At 36.9% G+C, this 27674-nt stretch overlaps 2 protein-coding genes across 7 annotated transcripts in view; one reads left to right on the forward strand and one right to left on the reverse strand.

The window, feature by feature from the left end:
• Positions 1-27674, reverse strand: part of LOC108973702 (E3 ubiquitin-protein ligase highwire) — a 148698-nt gene that overhangs the window by 104091 nt on the left and 16933 nt on the right. The window lies entirely within an intron of this gene.
• Positions 711-27674, forward strand: LOC108973704. 5 transcript variants are annotated; one of them, XM_018941133.1, is made up of 7 exons: positions 711-755; positions 23198-23648; positions 24435-24644; positions 24729-24896; positions 25985-26144; positions 26605-26736; positions 26802-27674. In XM_018941133.1, exons 2-7 carry the CDS (start codon positions 23274-23276, stop codon positions 27365-27367), a joined length of 1611 nt encoding a protein of 536 aa, XP_018796678.1. In that variant the 5' UTR covers positions 711-755; positions 23198-23273; the 3' UTR covers positions 27368-27674. The 5 variants fall into 5 exon arrangements, with proteins under 5 accessions (XP_018796678.1, XP_018796676.1, XP_018796677.1 ...); XM_018941131.1 differs by having other exon boundaries at positions 720-771; XM_018941132.1 differs by lacking the exon at positions 711-755 and adding an exon at positions 1048-1167.

Below are 27674 nucleotides of genomic sequence, written 5' to 3' on the forward strand. Positions count from 1 at the left end.
GTCCTACTGTCGTTGGCAAATATAGGATAAAATTGAAGTTAGCGAGAACGACAACTGTCGGCCTGCCGTCGTGTAGCCATGCAGCTGTCAAAATAGGTCCGTCCATAARAABGTGTGTATTTTAATATTTGACAGATGTCGTTTGCAGTCTGTCGCTAGCATTGTGTTTCGCGCATGAGCGGAAACCAAAGTAGACGCAGAGTACAAACAAAGTGGAAACATTGAAAAAAAAATTTTTTATATATTTTTTTTCTTTTCGTTAAAACTTTAGTTTGTTGTGGAGTTAAGAATGGGAGAAAAGCAGCCAAAATGGGTGGCAAACGACTTGAGAGCGCACAAAAACATGCGGTAAATGTAAACAAAATCAATAAATGCAAGCACAAAATGCAGCGTGCGATAAATAAACAAACGAAAGAAGAGTACATTGAATTCGGAGCGTAATAGAGCAGCGGAGACTGGCTTCGGCACAACGCCGAGCGACACGCTAAGTCGGCAGAGTCGCTTAACACACGATTTTATTAACGTGGAGTGAGGCAAAGGTAAGTTGAGGGCGCAAGGGTAGGGCAGCAGCGGCTCCAACAGCATTGCTGGGCTAGCTATAGAAGCTTTGAAGCGCGCCAAAAGAGCTACACAAGTGGACACATAAGTTAATGTGAGTGTGTGCTGCAGCTCACTTGACTCGCTCGCTAGATCTTGTATGCGATCAGTATGGAAACTGACGTTGCGACCGGTAGATCGAGCGGATTCGAGAGCGGGTACATGACGAGTTTTGTTAGTGCGCATAGCTATACGAGTATAAGTGTGGAAGATTTGTGCGCGTGTCAGAATTTTTTTTTTTTCAAAAACTAGCGTTATGTTAGAAAAACTAAACTTTCGAAAATAACCAAAAACAAGTAAAAATATTTAATTATTGATAATAATAAATAAAATATATAAGGTATGTGTTTCAAAGAAAAATTATAAATTTTTCGATTAATATGAATCACAATCGTGTGCAAATTAAAAGAATTGTTACAAAATTATACATTTTATTTGAAATGGTATTATATAAATCAACCTCGTGTGCAAAAAGGAAGATTTAGTAATAAAAAAAATTTCAAAAAAAAATAGGTGAAGTGAAAACAATTTCAAGGAAGTCATAAAAATGGCCAGCTGGAAGCAACAAAAGTAAATACATACAAATGTGCTTATATATGTATGTGCAAAAATCCATTAAAATTTCTAAAACGCATAAAGCACGAGTCAAGTGGCAACTAAAAAGAACAGAACAAAAAAAAATACTCATAAACGGACAGACTTCTAGCAATACAATTATATAGACGCTTGCGAAAAAACAATCAATCATATTTACTTACGTACAGACATTAGCAAACAGCCGACGGTGAAACGGTCAATGTTATGAGCGTAAATTTCTATACTTAATTATCGAGAGAAGGCCACAAGTAAACAAAACGAGGCAAAACCAACAAAAAAAAGTTTAATTGAATGCAAAAATAATTGAATACTTAATAATATGCTTTTCTAAAGGAATAGCAATAAAGCCAGAGGTAGGCACTAGGGCCAAATAAGAAGGAGAAATAAGTTAATAAGGCGAACCGTTAATGAGACAGCGTTAGCAAAATAGAACAACAAAAAGCAAATAAGCGCATATTGAGCAAATCAACAAGCTGTCGCTACTTGCGCACGCACACACATAGCCACACACATGTCTAGCCATACTTATACTCATACCCAGGCACGGTTGCCTGTGGTCGAAGCCCAAGTTGTGATGCAAATTCGTTGCGCACAGCCAGCAACGCATGCCCCAAGCCACTGTTTTTATTGTTGTTGTTGTTGCTTGGTGGTGCATTGTTGAAGCGCGCACGGGCAAGTGCGGCTGTGGCTGGCCGTCGGCACACAGTTCAAGCCACCACTGTCTAGCCAAGTTTGCCACAAGCACAGATTTCGTTTTGCATTCAGCAAAGCGCAAACATACCTGTCTCTTATACACATCTAGATGTGTATAAGAGACAGTTGTTGAAGCGCGCACGGGCAAGTGCGGCTGTGGCTGGCCGTCGGCACACAGTTCAAGCCACCACTGTCTAGCCAAGTTTGCCACAAGCACAGATTTCGTTTTGCATTCAGCAAAGCGCAAACATACAGCAGGTTAAACAAATTAGAAAAGCAACTGGAAGAGCAGCAGCCACAAAGCGAAAAGCGCAGAGGCAACACTTTATGCGGAAGAAAAGTTCATAAGGTTCGTTGTCGACGTCTCCGTCTGCGTCTGCGTCTGCGTCTACGTTTGCTCCCGCAAAGTTCTCCACGAGGGGCGCGATGGGTCACAGCATCCGCATGCGCCGCTGGTATTTCACTGAGTGCCAAACATATTTGCGTACATACACATGAATGGTGTGTCTGGCTCCAGCAAGTGGATATAGGAACGTCAAAATAAGAAATAAAAATATTAAATAACTCCAAAGACAAGATAAAACGTTAACTACGGCTACACCGTAGCTATAATACGCTTCACGTATGCATTTCTTATAGCATAAAGAGTATAAAAAAGATATTGTTTATCGGAATATTTAAATGCCTCGACTCCTCGGCGTAATATCAAATCAATATATCAAAAGCTGAGGGACTAGTTCGCGTAAATACAGAAAAAATATATTCAACTTCATTTTGATCGGTCAGTTTGAATGGGAGCTATATGCCATAGAAATCTGAATAACAGAGACGACGGACGTGACTAATTTTACTCGTTACGCTGATCATTCATAAATACAGTGAAGCTTCGATAAGTCGTAACCTCGATAAGCGAAAAACCTTGATATTTCATAGTATTTCTTCACTACCTAGAAAAATTCGCGAAAAATGCATGTATTTCGGTCCCTTTGATAACTCGTATTTTTCTTGAGACAAAAATTGAAAAATGTGTATCAAAAGCGTCTTCAACTCGTATTTGAACATTTGAAATTCCCTCAGTTTCCACAAAGGTTGCGAAAGCTTCAATTGAGAATTTGCGTCTTTTTTTCATGGCATCAAATGTTGAAGACACTATTTTTAATGACATTGTAAACATTGATAATGCCATAGACAAAATACGCCAAAATAATGTCCGTCAAAAACATATTACAGATTTCTTTTAAAATGAACACTTTTCTTAATTTTTTTGTACAATTTTTCAAAATACATAAATACATATATTGATTGAATAACATATGTACTTTATATTTTAAAATTTAAATATGTACAATCATTTCTTGTTTTTTATGTAAAATTGAAAAAATAAATAAAGAAAAACTCTATAATTCTGTATGTTGCCTCTATAAGTTATAGCGCCAAAAACATTCCTCAACGAATGGTGAATAGGTACAGTTCTAGACCGGATACAAATTCGGATCGCTTTAGGTTATGTGGATCTGAATGTCGTCGAATAGGCATTGAGTATCGTGAATACTTCCTGTACTGGAGTGAAAAATTCTTCCTTACTGAAGATCTCAATCTAATATTGTAGGTTTCTTATAGATTTGTTCCCCAAAACATTACACTGTATATATTATATGTATCCATGTTGGATCAGTTTCGTAGACCGAACTGTTTCGGCAACAATATACTACTGTGATACTGATGCTTGAAAGGTAAATCTTTGATTTATACTTCGCGTGTTTTTCGGATCGGTAAATTTTTTTGTGTAAGTTGGTAGTACTGTTAGTGACATCTATGGCAAATTTCACGTCAAAATATTCATTATTATTTGAGATACGCGTCGCTTAGTGAGTATCTAAAAGTGAATTCTTCGATTTTTACTATGTCAGAATTTATTGAACAAAGAAGTGCGATAATGCACCATCTCATACTGCATTGGTTATTCGTGATCATTTTGCCACATTTTCAACAAAAGAAGATATAAAAGCTGAATCGAAGAAGGCTCTGATAACCATCACGACAATTTTTCCAAGTGCTATGATGACTGGAAAATTCGTTGGCATAAGTGTATTGCAGCGGGAGGGGATTACTTTGAAGGAGATTAAGTGGACAAAATTCACCTTTCAATTTGATCACAGTAGTATTTAACTAGTAATCTATATGAGAACACGATCGCAGTGCATCAAAAACTGTGTATACGATCAACAACAAATGATGACTTATTTAAGCAAAGAAAGCTGATGCTAAACAAAACAAAAATTGACAATATACATAGATATACACTTGTATAAATCACACATTGACCGATATTTTCGGTAAAAAGTCAACTATAACCTAACGACTTGAACGGTTTTGGTTCGATTTGGGAAATTATTAGCCATAAGGTGGCATACCTCAAAGACACTATTGGTACAAATTTTTACCCAGATATATTAATTGCTTCTTGATTTATACACTCGAAAGGAAAGAATCAGATGGACTTTAAAATTGTTGTATGGGAAGTACGCGTGGTTGTGATCCGATTTCGTCCATATTCGCACTGTGCTATAGGAATACGAGCATAATGTCACGTACTGAATTTAGTTGAATTCGGTCAGTCAGGTTCCATGAAATGCGATTTCAACAAAAAGTAGGCAGTGCCACCCCCATCGTCCAATCTTTACCCAAGCTCCCATAAAGCCTTCTCATACTACGTCGGATTTAAATTTTAACGTCTCCGGTGTAGTAATTGATTTTTCGCGGTTTATCAGTTTTTAACCTTAGCGTTATATAATTGTGAGCGGGGTTATAACCCGATTTCACCAATTTTCACGTTTTCAGTGAGAGTTCTTATAACATTTGAGTTGGATAGATTTTTCCGAAAACAGCCAACGCAGGAAGGAGTACTACGCGAAAGTACTTGAAGCACTCTGGATATTGGCTCGATAAGCGTTATTTTTTTAGAGCACGGCCGAAGGATTTTCCCCTAGGCAAAATGTTCGGATTTACCATTTAACTCGAAAGCTTAATTTCTCCACTTATTTTACGAGTACTTCCTCTCCGGCTTCCTACAGGGTTACATATTGCTGGAATGCGTTCCATCAACAAACACCACACACACACTCATGATCGCGAACAGTTGGCTGCAGCTTGCAGCTTCACCCGGCCATGTGGTGTTCATGCGAAAGCGCTTAGAAGTCACGTATAAGGCAAATCTCAGAATTTTTGCATATTTAGCCTTTGCCTTTGTTTTTGTTGTCGCAACTGCAACCGCGTTTGCTACTCACTTTCGCGCTTGATTTCATTATTTTCGCATTTGAGGCGCCGACAAGCGCAGAGGACGAGCAACTCACCGATGCTGAGCGCGGCAAAGGAGTGCATTAGGTGCACGAAGCAGGACAGATGAACAGACGAGCGGGCTGCACATTTATGCTTTCCGCATTTTTCGCATTTATGAAAATAAATAGTGAGCGAATATTGAAATTTATGGCAAAATAAAATCAAGTGTTGGTCCAGTTTAAAGTGTTTGAGCATTACAACGACAAACACATGTCTATGGGTATCTTTTTCAAGCGAAACGTGCTCTCTGGCAATTCGAAAATACCCAACAATTCTTTTCCGCCTTTATAAGCTATTTACACTCGATTTACTGTTTACGTAAACCACACGCCCCCAAAATGTGTGACTTTCAATAATGCGAACACAAACGAAACGAAACGAAAAACGAAAAATATTCGCAATGCACAAAAGCAAAGAAAACAGCCAATGCAGCGAAAATGCGATTACGATTGCAATCAGTGCCCACCATTCACCTCGCCGGGCCACTAAAACCCCAATTGATGAAATGCACAACGCTCGTTGGCTCAATACGTAAACAAAGCGAGCGTAAAATATGGCAAACAAGATGTTTTTATAGGCACACACACACACACGCACCCCATTGGGTGACTGATAGACTGTTTGACGAACTGACTAACCATGTGTTTGCTATTTATGCAATTGCAGAATGAAATTAGCGAAGTCTGCATGTAGGCTAGAAAGTGGGGACGAGGGTAGAGAGAGTTAGGAGGGTAGTGTCACAGGAGGTATTGCGCTGCGCTTTGGCAACAGCCAACTAAGGTGTCACTTTCATTTATAGAAACAAATTGCAATTTTATGACACTTTAACGAGTCGATCAGTACATATTTACACACCACCGTATACATATATTGTATTTAGACATATTGCAACGTGCCTGTCAAACTATCGTACCAAAATTTATTTGCATGGCGTTGAGCGCACGAAGTGAAGCTGGAAATATGGACTAACGTAAGTTCACCCATAAAAAGCTGAAATCGTTTTAAAAGTTCAGAACTTGCTGACTGACACACGCTTATGTACATACATATTTCCACTTATATTATATAAGTTATCGACGAAAAGGTGATTCAGTACAAAGTATCAGAATTTTTCTATTGGCAAAAAAATAACACTAAAAATTTTACAAACAAAAAACCTAAAAAAAATATAAATCAACTTTGCTTGGTGTCACTCCCACGCATTTGTAGCATATGATAATTATACTTGAAATACTTCAAGGTATGTACATATGTATGTATATATTTATCACAACCTTACAAAGTAAGTGCTTATAGCTTAGATCAGCACCATTTTAGGTATTCTACATATGTATATTTAATATGAATATATATGACTAGAAGTAGAATATTTGGAGGAACAGGCTTAACCAAAAATCAAACATGTTCCCAGTAATTTTTTCCTATTTTAAAATAAAAATCTAAACGAATCCAAGCCAAAAATACATGAAACTATCATTGCTCTTTCTGACTAGGGGATTATATCCAAAATACGGTATTTTTATACTCTCGCAACAAAGTTGCTAAAGAGAGTATTATAGTTTTGTTCACATAACGGTTGTTTGTAAGTCCTAAAACTAAAAGAGTCAGATATAGGGTTATATATACCAAAGTGATCAGCTTGACGAGTAGAGTTGAAATCCGGATGTCTGCGTGTCCGTCCGTCCGTGCAAGCTGTAACTTGAGTAAAAATTGAGATATCATGATGAAACTTGGTACACGAATTTCTCGGCTCCAAAAGATGGGCTAAATCGGCCCACTGCCACGCCCACAAAATGGCGGAAACCGAAAACCTATAAAGTGTCATAACTAAGCCATAAATAAAGATATTAAAATGAAATTTGGCACAAGGGGTCGCATTAAGGAGGGGCGTATTTGGACTTAATTTTTTTTGAAAACTGGGAGTGGCCCCGCCCCCTACTAACTTTTTTGTACATATCTCGAAAACTACTATAGCTGTCTCTTATACACATCTAGATGTGTATAAGAGACAGTCCATATACAGTTCAAAAATGGAAGAAATCGGGTAATAACCACGCCCACCTCCCATACAAAGGTTATGTTGAAAATCACTAAAAGTGCGTTAACCGACTAACATAAAACGTCAGAAACACTAAATTTTACGTAAGAAATGTCAGAAGGAAGCTGCATCCAGGTTTTTTTTTAAACTTGAAAATGGGCGTGGCGTCGCCCACTTATGGGCCAAAAACCATATCTCAGGAAGTACTCAACCGATTTCAATGAAATTCGGTATATAATATTTTCTTAACACCCTGATGACATGTACCAAATATAGGTGAAATCGGTTCACAACTACGCCTGAAATCTCGATTATCACTTTATCATGTGATAGTATAAAATGTTCGGTGACACCCGAACTTAGCCCTTCCTTACTTGTTTTGCATATGCTTATGCAGGGTTTCCAATAAATGTGATACGATTTCTTAAAAAAACACACACTAATTGTTAAGTAAATTCAATGGATTTTTTTTAATATGAAGTACAATCGATAAAGTTAAGTTCTTAATAGAAAAGCAGTCAAATGGTCCCACGACTTCTTTTGCAGGAAAAAAATCGATGAAGCCAATTTTAAAGTACTTTAACCACTAAATCAAGCACGTTCAATATTGACTTCTAGGACTGGTTTATTGTTAAAGACCAATGACTTCGAATCTCCAAACTCTTCTAGCAAGTATTCGGTTGTTGCCCCTGCTATAGGCCACGTAGCCACGTCTTGTTGAAAGCAGGTGTTGTCAGGATCAACTTCGCCCAATTGCGGTCATAAAAAGTTGGTTATCATCAATCTATATCGCTCCCCAATGACAGTAACAGTGCCACCAGCTGCATTTCGAAAGAAGTACGGACTGATGATTCCACCAAACCAAAAACCGCACCAAAATATCAATTTAGGTGAATGTCATGGTTGTTCATGAATAATTTGTGAATTTTTTTCGCACCAGAAATGACAGTTTTGTTTATTTACCGCACCACTCAGAAGAAATCGGAGTAGATAATTTTCTTAAAAAAATCGTTATCGTTTTCCAGTTGTTCGAATGCAAAATCAGCCAAATAAGCAAAATCACGACGCTTATGGTGAACCAATGGCTTCAGTTCTTGAATGAGTACAATGTTATACGAATGCAAGCACAAATCGTTTCTCAATACCAGCCCGGTTGTGGTTTAAGACAGTCCCATTCTTGAGAACGTTTTGGAATCGATAAATTGCAGTCTTCAGTAACAATTATCTGAACAGCAGCAATATTTTTATTACTTCGAGCGATTTTTTGTCTTATTGGCACTTGAACTTTCTTTTCTTCTTAATTTGTGTAGACACCGCTTACGCTATTATAGCGGAGTTAACAACAGCGCGCCAGTCGTTTCTTCTTTTCGCTACGTGGCGCCAATTGGATATTCCAAGTGGAGGTCTTTCTCCTCCTCTGCTTCGCCCGGCGGGTACAGCGTCGAATACTTTCCGAGCTGTAGTGTTTTCGTCCATTCGGACAACATAACCTAGCCAGCATAGCCGATGTCTTTTAATTCGCTGAACTATGTCAATGTCGTCGTATATCTCGTACAGCTCATCGTTCCATCGAATGCAATATTCGCCGTGGCCAACGCGCAAAGGACCATAAATCTTTTGCAGCACTTTTCTCTCGAAAACTCGCAACGTCGACTCATCAGTTGTTGTCATAATCCAAGCCTCTGTACCATATAGCAGGACGGGAATTATGAGTGATTTATAGAGTTTGGTTTTTGTTTGTCGAGAGAGGACTTTGCTTCTCAATTGCCTACTCAGTCCGAAGTAGCACCTGTTGGCAAGAGTTATCCTGCGTTGGATTTCTAGGYTGACATTGTTGGTGGTGTTTACGCTGGTTCCAAGATAGACGAAATTACATATCTACAACTTCAAAGCTATGACTGTCAACAGTGACGTGAGAGCCTAGTCGAGAGTGCGACGACTATTTGTTTGATGACAGGAGGTATTTCGCCTTGCCCTAGTTCACTTCCAGACCCATTTGTTTTGCTTCCTTGTCCAGTCTTCAGAAAGCAGAACTAACGGCGCGGGTGTTGAGACCGATGATATCAATATCAATGGCATACTCCAGCAGCTGTACACTCTTATAGAAGATTGTGGCACTTGAACTTTATGTAAAGAAAATGTACGCCAGAAATTTTCAACAATTGGATGGATGTCGGCGATTATTACGAACATAAAATAGGAAAGCGCACGAAAAGTTGCAATTGTAGAACGATTATTTTGATAATATAGTTTAATAATTTGTAAACGTTGTTCTTATGAACATGTAAACATTACTGCAGATAATGAAAAATATTACAGATCATTAAAAATAACCGAAACTACACTTAGGAATCATATCACTCCGGTGTATTGAATTTAATTTAAAAAAATATTTGAAGATATTATTCAAAAATATTAAGTTAACGGATCAACAATTTTCGGAGATAAGAAGGATGTAATCGACTCCAAACTTTAAACGCGTTTTCAAAGTCGGTGAGAAATATTTCTCCTAACCGTCTGGTTCGAGCGAGTTGAAATTTTCGTATGACAACCATAAATATATTTGTCAGGTAATGATTAAAGACAGAACAGAAGTTTAAATTACTTTACACGAACCGACTTTTTTTGGAAGCAGACATATTGTCGAAAATCTAAATTTTGACTAATCATTCATCCGTACCGCAGTATATGTATTTTTTTAGATTTTTGGATTTGTTAAAATTTTAAGCAGAAAACCTTTCTCGTCATCTGAAACTCTTTTTCGGATATCCTCCTGTAGATCAAGGGAATTCACATTTGTTCGAAATGAATCGTTGACATTTCATTTTGTTCTATAATACATATATAAATAAAAATCCTCTTATAAAACCAAATTACAAAAATTAAACTCCTTTTTCTGACTTGTTAATGGGTATAATGGATTAACCCAGGCATTACTATAGCATCTTTGAAGCTGGTAAGGTCCTAAATAGAACTAAGAGACTTCAAATGTACAAGTCTTTTAATACTTTACTGATGGCTGAGACCATAAGGAGAAAATTAGCAAAAAACACATATTGTGTGCTAATTTTCATATCGATATCTCAAAAACTGAGGGATTAATTTGCGTAGATATAGAGAGACAGACGGACATGATGCAGCTCGTCCCTGATCGTTTATATTTTATATGGTCTCCAACTCAAATAATAAATATAAAGAAGCGACCCTCGTAGTGTTATTTTTAAAATCTATGTAGATAAGAATCAAGTTGAAATATTATACTATCAATTTAGCAAATTAGCATGTTTCGGCAAGTTTAAGTTCGTACTACATGTTTGCTATACGAATTCATTCCATTGTCGGAGAGCCCTTAACATTATTTGAAGTATATTTCATATCTATGGGTATATCAATACTGAGTTCTCACAACATCCCAAAGCTGCTCCCATTTAAAGAATAACAAATTCGAAATAATCGGTCTTGAACTCAAAAGTTTTTAAAAGAACTGAAAACTTAAAATAACTTCAAATTACTTAAACTTAGAGATTAAAGGAACTGGAAGAATTATATATAGCAAGCATCCTGTGATCCAGAGTTCATTGTAGGTATTTTAAAATATGGATCAGAACAAATTAAATCAATTTTCTATTAAGCAGCATATTAAGCAGCTCAAAGGTATCCGAAACTTAAAAGTATAGATCTCGATTCTCGATTGTCAAAAATAATTAATAATTCCTAAAACGTAAAAATAATGCCTCTGTCGATTGCTTCTTCTAGTTATTACTAGTTTAGTCGAATATATCGACATCTTGTTTGATATGGGTTGGTATATACTATTTAAATCATTTTCCTATAATTGACTTTTATTTTCCAAAAAGAAAGATTATTAAACCAAAATTATTGAATAATGAATGAAATACTGAGTAAACTGAATGGAGAAAAGTAATAACTTGGGAATTTCTAATAACCGGGTAAAAAATATTTGGCAATATCTGCTTATTAATTTTTAAACTACTAAGTGAATACATTACTTTTAAAAACTATTAGCTCAAGCTGTGCACTTATAAAAATTTCAAAAGAAAATATAATACTATATGTATGTATACAAATATGTAAGAGTACATATGTATATACATAAATACATGTGAACCAAATACAGACCGCAATAACACTAATTCGAACATTAAAACTGACACTATTGATTCATGATTATTACACAGAGGTATGTATGTTCGCGCTCTAACGACATGGGCCGTGTAAGCGATCATATTTAAATATAGCATACGTAAATATATAAAACGAACAAATATATATGTCACACATGCAAAATAGACATGCTAAATTTGAAATGAAAACAAAACAAACTTAGGAATTGAAGGTTAAATGCGTCGCAAAACGGAGAAAAACACAACGTATTGTGGCAAAAAATATAAACCAGTTGACCGGCGGGTGGCGAGGGCGGTGGCCGGGTTGTTGGCGGCAAATTTTTAGACCGCGGCAAACAGTGGCAGTGACTTTGGAAGTGGTGAGCTTCTTAGAAATAAATATTAATTGTTTCACAAACGAAAATATTTGCTGACTTCGATTAGTAATTAACGAAAAGCTGGTTTTTATTCAGTTAATTTGTTGTTGTCTTTGTCAATATTTTTTTTTTTTATTATTAAATATCAACAACAAGTGGTAGGATAGCAACGAGGCGGCTAAAAAGTGTGGTCAAAGCGATGAGCGTGTGCCAAACGTGTGCGGGGACGTGTTCGAAGAGAGTACAGTGAGCGAAATTTCGCTGAAAAAATGTGAAATGTGTTGGCAGACCAATAAGGCAAGAAGATACTTGACAAATGCCGTTCGCAATCTGCAAACATTTTCTATATTTGCAAAATGTGTAGGCAGCACTGAAAAAGTACACTGAAAATGTAATATGTAAATTTTTCAAAAAGTTTAGCTTTGCACTAGATATTTCACACAATAAGAACATCACGTTCACATAAAGTTATTTTAGGAGAGAATAATTCAAAACAGTTGAATCTTTTTGCTTAAAAATCTACAATATTCTTGAAGATAAGTATTTACACTTCAATTATTTGTCAATTTCTGTCTTAGAAGCCCCCATATTGTATATCTTTAGAATGTATTTTACATTCGATTCTTTTTTTTTTTTTTGCTATAAAATCGGGTATGTGGAAAATATTCTACGGATCATTTACAACAACTCTGCCTTAGGGACTAGGGGTTAAGATCGGTTTTGATCCAACGAAGTCTAAAAGGCGAAGTCTAAAAAACCTGAATAATCAGATATATGGGAGATATGTGATTAAGTTGTCCGATCTGGCCGATTTCGACAAATGAATAGAGTATCCAAATGCAGTTACAAACTAAATTTCATTCGGAATCTCAAACACTAATTATTTTCTTTCTTGGAAGGTTATTTTTCATTTAGAACAAGACATCGGGTTACTCATAAAATTTTACCCGATTAATTAGTATTTTCTTTCCAAATGAGTGGGATCTGCAGAATCGGAGAGGTTAAAGATTTAGTTTAAGAAACAAAACCTCCAGTTTTAAATCGGAAAAAACTTACAACTCTCTTGCTGCTCATAAGAATAAATTAATTAATTAGTAATAAGAGAGTCGACTAGTTGACAGTACCAGGTATCTCTTGTCATGATCTATGTCAAGAACCTTGCTGACCGCTTTTGTAATTATACTTAATTTTCCATAGAGATGTCTACGAAGGATTAAGTAGAAATTTTAGTGTCACATTCTTGCGTCATAATGACACCTACTCAAACCGAAAAAACCGAATATCAAAGGAATTCGAACAAAATTTATAAATTTCCGAAGCGAATGATATTGATAAATGAGCACATCGTGGGGGTGCAGTGGCGAAACGGTGACCAAGCTAGAACTAACAGCTACTTCGTAGGAAATCATCTACTATGAGCAGTGCCTATCAGGCCAAACTCTTAATTTGGGCTACCAATAATTGGGTCGTCTGAAAGAAGCAATCGCCTAGAAGCGACCAGGTTTGGCCAATAGAAGAAGACCTGTGTTTTATCATCATAACGCCAGACCCCACACATCGATAGTGACACGCCAGAAGCTTCGAGGGCATCGTTAGGAGGATCTTATGCATCCATTTTATAGTCCGGATGTAGCACCAAGTGATTAATACCTGTTTCTGTCTATTACGAACGATTTTTCTGTAAAAAAGTCGACTCAAAACAAGCTTGTGAAACAGTCCCAGTTTTTAACCAATAGAGACGAGTTGCCATTAGAACGCCTTCATGAAATTACCTTCTAAAAGGCAACAAGTTATCAAGCAAATGGTCTAATCATTTTAACTGGGCTATATTAATTTATTGTAAAAAAATATATTTCTCTTACTTATCTATGATAATAACTGACGTACAAATCTCGAAAACAAATATTTAGGTCCGTCAATCACTATAAAAGATTGTAATCGTTGGTCGGATGAAATCATGACCGACGATTGAAACCTACGTGTGCTCTACCCAATCCATAAAAAGGGGAACCGCCAATCACATATAGGGTCTTATCGAGCGTAGTATTTGAAAGACTGAAGCCTGCTGTTAACAAACTGATGGGACCTTATCAGTGTGGCTTTAGACCTAGAAAATCGACAACCGACCAGACTTTCACCATGCGCCAAATCTTGGAAAAGACCCGTGAAAGGAAGATTAACCCACACCACCCCTTCGTCGAATGTCATCAAACAAACATAGATGACATCACGCCTTAGCTCACACGTCACTGTTGGCAGTCATAACTTTGAAATCGTAGATAATTTCGACTATCTTGGACCCAGCATTAACGCAACCACAATGTCAACTTCGAATTCCATAGCAGAATAACTCCTGCTAACAGGTGCTTTCGGACTGAGTAAAGTCCTCTCTCGATTAACAAACGCCAAACCTTACAAGTCTCTCATTATTCCCATCCTGCTATACGATACAGAGGCATAGACAATGACATCATATGATGAGTCGTTCTTAGCAGTGTTCAAGAGAAAAGTTTTGCGAAAAATTGATAGTCCTTTGGCTGTACAATATATGCGGTGAATTTGTCTAAGTTCAGCGCATCAAGAGGCAGCGACTGCACTGGCTAGGTCATGTTTTTGGGATAGAAGAGAACAGCTTTAAAGGTTTTCGATTCAGGACACGCCGGTGGAAACAGAGGAACAGCAAGACCTCTACTCTGTTGGAGAGATCAAGTGGAGAAGGAAGATTTCAAACAGCAAAAAGAAGAAACAACTGGCGCGCTGTTAGCTCGGCTATAACCGCGTAAGCGGTGTCTACACCAGTGAAGAAGAAGAAGTAGCATATACACTAATTTTATATTTTAGATACATATTTTCTTTTCAAGATTATAATTTTAAAAATTTTGATTGAGGAAAGAAAGAAGTTTACAACAATATAATTGAACTCATAAAATAATAATTACAATAAGCAAAATTTTATTTTTGTACTTTCCTCCTGAATTTTGCGAAATCCAAGTGCCATTACATTGCAAAAGTATTTGCAAATTAGATTTTTTACGGTGCACGTGCACGGAATATATCTGAATTAACGCCGACTGAGCGAAACTACGCTTCAATTAGAAATTGTTGTTATGCAAATGTTTATTTGCATTTTTATTGCAACCGCAAAGTATGCCATAATTTAATTCAAAGCATGCCTGACAAATGACAATTTTCGCATTTCACATAATTTTTTTTATTTCTGTATTTATTTCGCTTTTCTACAATTAAAATATAATTAGTTTAAATTCGCAACAATTGATTAAGCTGTGTTTGTCAAAGTTGTTACGGCAGGTTAGCGCAAGCAAGCAAAAACTTAAACAACTTAATTAAGCTAATCATATATGGCACATACAGACAGACACATAAATAGAGAAAAATATTGTAATTAATCGCTAGTACGTTAGGTAGTGCAACTAAATTTAACTAATTTATTTAATTACGACTTGGACACACTCGGATGCTTAGCGCTACTCGCAATTGAAAGCACATTATCTTTATAACTTTAGCGAATCACCGAGTTCGCTCTGGTAGTACGATTTGTCCTTTGCTCCTATTATTTCCTCTTCATGCGAGGAAAATTTTTTCTCAGCGACCATTCTTTTGAGATTTCAGAACAGGAAATAGTCGCTGGGAGCTAGATCTGGAAAACACGGTGCATTCGGAAGCAACTCGAAGTCGAAGTCATGAATGGCGACATCATTTTTACTGACTTCTGACACGGTGTATTATCTTGGTGAAACAGAACTTTCTTTTTTTTTCAAATTTTCAAACGTTCCAATGACGCTATATAACAGTCGCTGTTAATTGTCCCTCATATTTCAAAGAAGTCAGTAAAAAGTATTTTGCATTTCAAAATACATACCTCATAACCTTGCCAGCCGACTGTTGCGTTTTGCACGCTTTGGAACGTGTGTAGTCCACTCGGTTGACTGTCGATTAGACGTCAAAGTGAAACGATGAAGCCATGTTTCATCCATAGTCACACTTCGACGTAAAAACTCGGCTTTATTATGCATAAACATCTCCAAACACTGCTCCGAATCTGCAACGCGTCGTTATATTTGGTCCAAAGTTAGCTTGCGCGGCACCCACTTTGCATAGAGGTTTCTCATACCCAAATATTTGTAAACGAATCTTTAGAGCAACAGCCCTCTCGAACATCTTCAGTTTACGCGCATCCGAAATTATTTTAAGAACTTTTTCGTTGTTTTCGTCGCTAACAGCTTATTTGGGCCGTCCACTTCCATCATCATCCTCGGTGCTCATTTTGCCTCGTTCAAACTTAGCAAACTTATTTTCAACGGTAGAATTCAAATAGTGTTGATCAATCCAAACCTTGTCTTCAACAGTATTTTTTCCCTTCAAAATAGGATATTTTATCAACACGCTGACTGGCGTGTCAAATTTATACACCCGCCTTCTGAAGGTTAAAGCTAGGGGTTGAAATGGAAGTAGATAACTAAGAACTTTGCCAAACTGGAAATCTCAATTCAATGACGCGAACATGGAATTCGGTATTAAACAGGCATTCCATAAATCATCTGGATCTAATAGAAATTTGGAGTCTCCATTGCTTATCAAAAGACTCATGACACATTAAACAAGAATCTCTATTGAAAAGGAGACAGGTGTTAGCGTTAGATAATAACCATAGCTACAGTTCTACTCTTTAGCCTATCGATGTAATGCTAGCACATATGCAGATCTCATCATCTACGTGTTTGTGCTCATGTTGCAGAAGAATTCGAGCTCATGGCATAGCTTATGTTTGCGGCTGACATACAGGAAATGCAATACAACAACACAAACAACAAATTCGCGTTAATTTAATTTCCTCCAATCATGAAATCATTACACACTGTTGAACAGGCACATAGCAAACACTGTAAGCCACTGATGACGGATGCGTCTGCGCGCACCGCACAGCTATGACAGTTCGTCGGCACTTCAGGCCACTTGAGCAATAAATATAATCAGAATAAGTGAAAATAACGATGCACTTTAAATAGGGCTTGTTAACCGCAGGCATGTTAACCGCCTGCCGCCCACCACATTTTCCAACCGCCTGCCGCAGCTTCAGCTCAAACCACAAACCGTTAATGTGTTTATACAAAAATGCGCTTGTGTGTGTATGTAAAGTGCAGTCTGGTGTCATGTCGTGGTTCTGCATGAATTTTACATACTTTTTTTTGATCGGCTGGCCGGTCACTGATCCATGCTCCGCTAGCCGCTCAGCGTTGATGATCACTTAGATGCTTGAACTTAGCTTTTAACAAAACAAACGTGTGTGACTGTCAAAAAAAATATATAACTAACTATATAAGTGAGTGTGTGTGTGTCATGTCAATGTTAATCACAGCTTTGGTTGTTGTAGATATATTATGTAAATTTTAAAAGCAGATAAATATTTTCTGGCGCTTATTGACAAGTCAACACAAAAATATTTACAAAACGTATATCCAGAACAAATATTTATAAAGCCCATTTTATCTCAAAAAAAACCTTAAACAAATCTTCAAGCAAGCAAATTGACACAAAAGAAGTATGGGTAGGTGTCACTGTACATGAGTTCCCATAAGTGTGATGCAATCATAAATAGCTTTTAAAGGGCGGTAACTTAAAAAATATTTTACTTTCATTTTTTAACCTAAATTCCTTGTATGTATGTACATATATGCGTTATGGGTCTCACACTCCTACAAGTATATTGGTTTATGTATTAATTATTCGATGTTAAATATTTGTTGAGATAACTTTCAAGTTGTTGATAACAAACCTCAAAAACTAAAGGTATTTATTTAAAATCCCAAAGAGGCACTTAGAAGGAAAGATACTACTAAACCTGGGGAACCTTTTATAACGGGGTTTTCAATAGGGACGCTACAATTTCTCTTCAGTAAGGTTTGTCATTTTGTCATGGAAAGATATACGATCCAACAACGAGTCAAAATTACTAAAATTTACTACCGAAATTCGGAGTCAGTGACCTCAACTTTAAGAGCGGTACGTCCAATTTATGGTCACTATAATCGTCCCGTCAGATCAACAATTGCGCGTCTAGTGGTAAAATTTGAACCCACAGGCACAGTATAAAATGTTCCCTTGAAGGTGAAACAAAGGAGTGCCCGTAGGGTCGAGAATATTGTTGCCGCTAGCGCATCAATTGAGGACGACCCAAATCAGTCTCGTCGTTCTCAAGCATTGGACATCTCTGTGATGTCGTTGTGCCGAATTTTGTGAAAAGATCTTGGCCTACATCCTCACAAGATGAAATTGACGCAAGGTCTGAAGCCGCTTGACCACCAGAATCGTCGTATGTTCGTGAATTGAGCTGAGCAACAACTTGAAAATGAGTCCAACAGAACGGCGATACTAGCCACACAGCGAATGTTACAATCGATTTATTGAAAAGCAAGCCAACAAGCCAGTATCGGCTGATTTATGCTTGAAAACCGCCGTTGGGTTCAACGTCTGACGCGATGGCCGTTCACAAGAAATGGAGTTCCCTACATAATGGCATCGAATGTACTTTCACAGGAATAAAGAATTTCATTGATATCCCAAATCGTTTGAAAACCCGTTATATTTTTAGAGAGAACAAAAACAAAATTTTCAACATTTTCTCCATTAAGATCTATACACTTTTGTTTGCGATTTAACCAATTGTCGAAACCCTTAAGCCACTCTCTTAGTGCTCTAAATGCAATTGTTTGAGTCAATGTGTGAGAACTCGCATTGTCTTTTTGAAGAGTGTTCCGTCTTCGTCGGTTGACTTTTCTGATTTATTGTAATACGATAAATGGATGTATACCACTCAGAATTCTCAGATCTGCGTTGTTGCCTTCTTGTATGTAATTCAACTCACATGCACTCTTCCAAAGTTACGAAACCATAATAAAGTATCGTCAGTTATGAAGCGTAAAACTTTACAACAACAATACCTAATTTTTGTGAAAAAGTCTAACACGAGGTTTTGACTATAAAGGCTTTTTAGCAAAATTTATTCGTATTAAGAAGCTACCAAAAACTATAATTGAAGCGAGTAAATTACCTTATTCATTTCAACGAGGATTAAAATAGGAAATCGGGAGCCGGAACATTGATATTTCTATTAGAAAAATATATAATTTGACAAATTTATCAACCTGTTATTGCAAGTTCACACAATTTTAAACACCGGTCTTATTGGGTAATTTGAAGAAGATTTTTTTGACATTTTACACGTACACCGACTAACCTATCCCAACATTTTCAAATGCGATAGACTATTTTAACCGAATATAGACATGCCGTTCAGTTTGAGAATTTACGTTCGAAAGTATGATTTTTCGATATTAAGAAATAAAAGTGTTCAGTGTTTTTACTAATACAGAGTAATTAGTTAGAATCCGAGCAGCCCTTCGAATAGATTCCTTCGATATAGTTCGTTAGAGTTCCAATAAAAAGTTTAAACAAGTATCTCTAAACTGTTACTACTTCGGATGCAATTATTTTTCCTAAAGGGTTTGCAACATGTACATACATACATTCTGTCAAGAAAGTATCGGGAATTTATAAAGAAAACGAAAAGTAACATCAATTGAAAGCGATGCACATGTACCAACGCTTCTCCCAATCGTCAAAACATTTTGTTATAGGCACTTTCCCGGATGGCCTTCAACTCTCGCGTTGAATTTGTTTTAATGCCTTCAATTGAGTCGAAGCGTGTTCCCCGAAGTGGATGTTTCAATGTGAAAAAAGGTAAAAGTCACATGGAGCTAAATCAGGGAGATTCGGTACTTGTTCAATGATATTTCTTGAGTGTTTGGCCAAAATTTAACACAAATACGTTTTTGTAAAATTCAACAAACACTGATGAGATCGACTGACATAAACAGCTGCTGTAAACACACTGGTTGACAGATCGCGCCAATTTTTGGCATCATAATTAAGGACAGTTATACCAAGCCAGAAAAAAAATTTCCTGTCTTCCATATAAGCGGGAGATGAAATGAAGAATTCCCGATACTTTCTTGACAGAATGTATATACAAAGTAACAAATGAAATGAATCGATACAACAACCAATCTTTAAATGAATAAATAAATAAATGCAAGACAAGCGAAAAAATCACAGATCGTTATAGTTAAAGGGGACCCAATAATTGTCAATAGCAGCTTCAAAGCTGTGCTTTTACACTCAAGGCGCAAGACCTAGAATTCAATTAAGCCTATTAGAGGAAGAGTTTGCGCTACCGATTTTGAGCAGTGATCGTGAGCTTGTTGCATTCTTTGCGCTGCCAATGAAGTTGTTTATTTATTCGTTTAGAAGTGGACGGAAAAGCATGCACCCTTCTACATAATTCATACAATTATAGTATTCATTTCGATACAAAGTCAGGGTGAAGCAAAAATAAAAATGAAGAAGGAGCACTTAATTAAGAAAAGTTTAAAGACTACCCGTAAGAAATTGAAACCAAATTTAAATGCAGTTTCTAAGAACTAAGCAAAGTGTAATGGATTTTTGGAGCTATAAATAGTTATGAGGATTTAAAAGGATTGACGCTGCAAGGCTTAAAATGAAAAAATCAAGAAATAGTGTCTTCAATAAACAAAGAACTTTATCGCCCATATATCTGGAGCTTTTAGGTAACGTCAACTAAGCAATTTTCGATTTTTCCAACTAAATCTGAGATCACTATGATAAATATTCAAATAAAAATCTTAAGCCAAAAATAAATGAAATTTTACGGGAGGTGCGATAGCATCAAATTAATATTATATTTAACAGCAACTCAATGGGATTCTCATTTACATAATAATGATCTAAATATAATAATTGGGTTCAGTGTGTCTGGCTCGGCACGCCTAAGTGACAAATGACTTTCAAAGAAATCAAATAAATCAAAGCAAATGAAATACACAAGCAGTGGCATGCGACCTATTATTTCCGTACAGTTTCCGAGAAAAAGGTATAAAAAATTATATGAAAATAGTATAACGGTTTATGTAGTTTTTTAGTTGCAGACTGAATACTTGACTTATGTCATTTGAAGCTTATAAATTTCAAATTTTGGAATGAAAATAGCAAATGGTCGATTTTGCAGAGCATTTTCATAAAAAATCTTTATTATCACCTTCGAAATAGGGTAATTTTGAGTCACGACATGCAAACAATTCATCCAATTCGCCAGACACTTGTAATAGCTTCGGTTGAGATGACTTCTAATGGTTTTAGTGGACTAATGAAGCGGTCCCCAAAGCGGACTTTTCAGTTATAAAAACCAAAGTCACAGGGAGAACAATCTGGCGAATACAGTGACTGAACAATGAGTCTCGTTCCGATTTGGCTAAAAGGTCAACTCTAGTCATGCTACAATGTGGCCATGTATAATCGTAGTAAAAAATCCATGACTTTTATAAACACCAATCCGGTCGTTTACGATGAATTGTTTCAAGTAGATGAGACCGTTTGCTCCTGTGAAACGAATACATGATGAACCGTGGTGTGGGTAATTAAAGAAAACGATGAGCATCACCAGCGTTATTGGCATTGAGCGCTAGATTGTTGGGCAGTTTCGAGCATCTTTTTGGTGATCTCTAATCGACTTTGTTTTTGCAAAAGATTGAGGTCTCTTGGTACGAGCACACTTCATACCCAAAACATTAACCAAAATGTTTTGCGTCGATCAATAAGAGATGTTGAGATCCTCTGTTATCACTATGACGTCAACACAACTATTTTCTTTAACTGTTTCTTTAAGTTTTTCAATGTTATCGTTATTAATAGAGGTAGGACTTTTCGACGGCCTCATGACCTTCACTGAATACTTTGTACCACTCAAAACCTTGAGTTCGTGATAATGTAGACGACTCCCCAAAATACTTCTGATACATTTTCAGTGATTGATGTAGCCCTGATTCCATAGGTGAACATCATCAGACAACCTTTTTGCATCATATACAAACAGTTGTCAAACACACAATAATTGACACATGAGTCTCAACCTTTACCCGAACATAAAAAGATTGGACCAAGCCAAGTCTGGGTCAATTTTAATTACATTGGTCATAAGAATCTGCCTTGCTGAGGGCAACAAGATCACAAGGTCTCTTGCATGTGCCTGCTGGGCCAAGTATCCGCGAATACAAGCTATCTAATAGTAGAACACAAAGAAAAAACGGGAGCGCGGATCCGCTCTGATTCTACCGATAGTGGTTCTAGGGTGCCTTTTCTTGCTAGCTCATCAGCTTCACCATTTCCTGCAATTCTCCTGTGGTCTTATGTCAAAGACAGTCGATGCTATTAATAGCGAAGTTAAGCACTCTTTGACTCGCCCTGAACGCACTGTCAATGAGGGAATGCTAGTAATTACAGAAAAATATTTAACAGATAAACATCATTCCAGTTCTAAGTTAGAGGAAAGGCTTTAAAACTGTAAGGCAGGCATTCACTGCGTACGCTGCAAAGGGTGCATTACTGAATAAATCATACGCAAAATTTCTCTTCAAACAAGCGCTTATAGATAAGGGCTATTTATTCAGAAATGAATATGTCGCCAAGTTACAAGAAAATAGTTGGAACTGGAGGTAAACAGCAGTCTTTAAATCCTCCAATATGTTGTGCATATTGAACAAAGGATATATGATATATAATCCCACAGTCTAGCGAAAACTTTAGGGATATTAGACAACAACAAAAACTCCGAGTGTGGAAAGCTTTAATTGGATGTTTCCGGACTTGTATGACATAATTGACGAAGTCTCATATTTGGAGAATTGCATACTAAAGCCACGGGCATTTCGATGCATTCTAAAAAAAATCGAAAGTTGTTTAGTGTCACGAACGGCTAATAGAACTATTTATGATACTGCGAACGATATTAAGCTTAACCAATAACTCTATATATTATATGTACATAGGTATTAGCTATCCATAATCATAAAGAAAATACACGAGCTAATAAAGTTTTCGAAAAAAATAGGGATAAAAATAGTCCCCCTATTTCTTTAACGTTAAATCAGCGAAAACTGTTGAGCGATAAGATAAGACATTAACCGTTAGTATGCATATACGAACACGTACATACATATGCATCGTACAAGTAGGTAAATAATGACACAACTTTTAATCAACAAATATACATATATTTAGCTTGAGTTTTCATGGCATTAAACTGTATTGGAGCGTTTCAACTGCCTCAAACCAATATATATGCCATAGATATGCATGCGTATGTGTGTGCAAAATGATATCGAATTACAAAAACAATTCTACTTGTGGGTATTTAGTAACAATAAGGTGACTGAGTGTAAGTCAGTCGAGCAATCTTATCAGTTCGCCAGTTGTCGGGAAGAGCTCGAGTGAAAGAGTGATACAATTACTAATAGTTAGAAAAAAATGTAATTGATTTTTTGTTTAATAAATTAATTTAGAAAAGTGCTAAAGCAGTGTTTGAAAAGTGATACATGAAAAAACTATGAGAAATTGTCTGCAACCCAAAACGTTACAATGGCCGCCGCATCGCTGATTACAGCGGATACAAATCCGCCACAAATAGAAGTATATGAAAAGTGCAAAAATCACAAAAAACGCCAACGAATATTAATAAATTATAAAAAACAACACGATTGGCTATGGCGGAACTGTCGCGGTCATCGGCAACAATTCGACACAGCAACATATTGGCTGTTGGTGACGACATTGCTCACATTGTCTGCGTCCTACGGTCGTGCCGATTACTACCGTAATGGCGTTGGTTGGCAACCACCACAGCCAATACTACCACCGCTTCAACCCATCCCACCGCCTTTGGGCAGCTTACAGAATGTCACTTGTATAGCGCATGACACTAAATTCACTTGTGATTGTCTGTCTGTGAATCAGGTAAGTGCAAACACACACAGGTATATGTAAAATCTAACGGCATTACGCACAAACGCAGAAATTTAAACTTTTTTTGTTCCGAAAAGGGTGGTCCGAAAGTATATTTTCATGGCTTAGAGTTCTTATTTGATATTGAAGCAACTTTTTATGTTAAGAGCTTTACGCTGATAACGTAGAAAACCACAAAAAACGTATACTGCGCCAAAAAGGGTATAAAAAGATCTTTATCTTGATTTGGATCGGTCAGTTTGTATGACAGTTATGACTTATAGCGATCCGTTATAGGTGGTTTCGAGCATTGAACTGTTTCTTAGGAAGAAAAGGACGTGTGCGAAATTTCAGAGCCAGTAATATCGACATGGCTAACTATCAACTCAGTTCATCACGCTGATCATTTTTAAGTACATACATAAACCCATAATCAACTAAAATCGTTTATTGAAATAAAACTATTTTTGGACCACCCGTTACCATATAACTATCGGGTGATTTTTTAAGAGCTTGATAACTTTTTTAAAAAAAAAAACGCATAAAATTTGCAAAATCTCATCGGTTCTTTATTTGAAACGTTAGATTGGTTCNATACTGAGCATCTTTCTCTTTGACACCATGTCTGATATCCCACGTGATCTGTCAAATACTAATGCATGAAAATCCTAACCTCAAAAAAATCACCCGATAAGTGCTCATGCAGTGATGACTCATATATGCCGTTAGATTTTTAGTTTCCTTTAATTATTCATTTCTCTTATACTCTCGCTCTATGTATATTCCTCCCTTACTCAGCGCCTACAACTACCTCACCTGATCGGCTACGTGTTTCAAGTAGAAATAAGTAATTGCAGATCCTTAACCATCGAGGCCAATGCACTCGAAGATACGCAAGGTTTGCGCAAAATAAATTTCAAGAATGTGGAAAATTTGATATTGAAGAAGTATGCATTGGCGTTTCCGCGCTACGCAAGCAATACGCCGCTAATTATCGAATTCGATCGGGTAAGTTGACGGGGGGTTACCACCTCTCGTAAACAAAGTAATAACGGTATGCTTATACACATAAATATGTATATGAATTTTCAGGTGAATTTCGAGTTGATCGACTCGCATGCGATCAACGGTAATATTGAAGAGATCTCATTTATCGGTGGACGCATCGATGTGATAAATCCATTCGGTTTTACGACGCTCAAGGATCGCGCTATTTTATTGAAAATGGATAATGTCCTCGTTAAGCGAATAGAACCACAGGTAAGAAGACACCCCAACTCATATAAATTCAATATCCCAAATCTTCGGTGGTTATTACACCCGGATATAGTACATCAGGGATTGTAGTTAAAGTAAATTTTCAAAAAATAGTGTAAAAGAACTTGGAACTTATTAAATATTTATTCTGAAGTTAAGTGTGTTTCTATAATGTAAACATAGAGAAATATAGGCTTGGTTAGATTGCTGATAAAAGATCGCACGTGGACTACGGCCATAGAAAGAAGAACTCCTGTGATCGAACTTACAAACTCACAGCCTTATGGATGGGCGCCAATAGGGCAGTAACCCGTTAAAAGCCCTAAAACTAGGGAGAGTCCTAGCCTTACTGAGGGTAAAGAAATCACTAGATCTCTTGCGATCTTTCTTGGGCCAAAAAGCTTTTGCGGTAGCCCATTTACCAGCGCTGGCTATGCTTCCGCGAAACCCAGTTATCTAATAGTAGAACACAAGAGGGTACGGGAGCACCAACTATTCTACCGATAGCGGTTCTAGGGTACCTTTCCTTGCCAGATCAGCAGCTTTACAGTTTCCTACGATTTCGCTGTGGCCTGGCTTCCATACCAGGCCTCTTTGCCTCTTTGACCAGCCCTGAACGCACTGTTAATGAGTTCAAGGCTAGTATCGCCGCTTTGCTATCTGAATGGATAGCCGCTTCTCTGAAAAAGGCTGCACTCCGCAGCAGTAAATCTACTGCTACCTTAATGGCTGCAACCTCGGCCTGGAAGACACTGCAATAGTCAGAAAGTTTGAATCTGGAGTTTACAAAGGGATAATGATTATAAAATTTAGGAATGTTTTCTACAGCTTCTCAAAAGAAACTTTATTTAATTGTACCAATTTGGTAAACAGATTTTGGGTAGAAAATTTATCTGATCACCTAATAGTTCCTTACTCTTTCTTACTTTCGACATATGCTCCTCAATGGCTTTTAAATTCGATTTGATTGCTCCATTTTCGTTCCGTTTTACCAGGACTATACCCATTTTCATTCTATTCCTCCTTTTTTTATAATAAGCTTCTGTTCTAGAAATATGTTGACCACTTCAAGCAATTTCTTTTTATTACAGGCCTTCAAGAAGTTTGCCGTCGAACAACTGGAAATTCGTAACTGTATATTTCAAACAAATGTGCCATCGAAAGCATTTTATGAACTTGAGGTGCTCAACTCTCTGCGTATACAAAACAACAACTTTCAAGAAGTGCATTCGCATGCATTTTCGTTTAAAAGTAAGCAAACATTTTTGAAAATAAATACACATATGTATGAATCATATAATTCTCAGTTATTGTGGAATGAGTTAGGTTAGGTTCAATATGAACTAAAATTCGAATAAAATATGAATACACATTTCCAGTGAAATGTGCGTGGTTTAACTCAAAAAAGTACTCAATGTAAATTAAAAGCAATTGGAATTTATTATAAAAGCTATATAAACAATAAATATCTGAGCTTTTATCAAGGACACAAACCTTTGACAATATAATGAAATGATTAGCTGTTTTGGCGTGTAAAATTTTTATTATTTTTCCAATAATTCATTTCATTTTTTGAGATATTCGTCACGTAAATAAATCAACACAGCACAGCATTCGCACTCTGAAAGCAAACATTGCAATATTTTAGCCAAGTCGCACACCATGCAAATGTATCTTCAAAAGCATAACATTCGATTCTCTTTATTTGCAGTTATCAACAAACTCAGCATCACAGAGAACTATTTCGCGGCTATCGATGCCGAGTGGATTGAGGCCTACGTGCGTGAGAGCGTTGTAATACGCGATAATTATTTTGGTCTCACTAGTCCGATAGCCTTTAAAGGTAAGCAGGTTTTTATACGCCCATTGAATAAGATTACAATAATATAACTTTTACACACCTGCCAGGCATACATATACACCGCGATTACATGCACAGCGAACTGCTCGAACTGCAATTCAACAACAACACACTACAACTGCCAGTGGAAACGCGTCCGCTGGAATTCAACGAACGCTTTGCGCTCAACATCAAACAGCTACGCTATGAGAACACCTTTGGCTGCAGCGACTTGGACACAGCACAGAAACCACCGATACCCAAGCAGGCATTCTTTCGCAACAATGTGGACAACATCTACGTGCTGTCAAAGCCAATCAAAGCGGTGGCAACACCCATGAACGGGATGAACGGGCAAATGATCGCAGCTAGTCGTAGCAACAACGAATTTGTCTTGTTGAACAAATACATCGAAACAAATTGTCAGCCACGTTCCTATTTGACATACATACTTTTAGGCGTACTAGCGCTGGTACTCGTACTACTACTGATCGGCATTGTTGTGTGGCTGCAAGTGGCCAAGCGGCGAAAGAAACGCAAACTAGACGTTGTATTGCCCGAACCGCGCACATATAAGGAAACGCAAATAATCTATCAGATCGAAAATGCGGGACTCCTAAAGACTGATCTGTGAGCGTGCTAGCCAAATGTGGAGGCTGACTAAGCAGTGGGGTGTTATTGAGAGAAGCTATGCAAATTCTTTGCCACGCCAAATAAATTCTAATATATATATACTTAGAATATATAATATAGAGGACAGTCGTATATAAATATGTATACGAATAGGGGGAGTAAAAGCAGGGGGTGTAAACTGCTATGCATTATAAGCTATCCAAATATGCTGTTTTACCAAATTTTACGTTTAAGTTTTATAACTATAAATTATTGAAGTTATTGTACATATACATAATGTGAATAAATAAGAGTATTTAAATAAGTAA

This window comes from Bactrocera latifrons, unplaced genomic scaffold (genome assembly GCF_001853355.1).
Source record: "Bactrocera latifrons isolate USDA-ARS-PBARC rearing strain unplaced genomic scaffold, ASM185335v1 scaffold_5, whole genome shotgun sequence".
NCBI lineage: Eukaryota > Metazoa > Arthropoda > Insecta > Diptera > Tephritidae > Bactrocera > Bactrocera latifrons.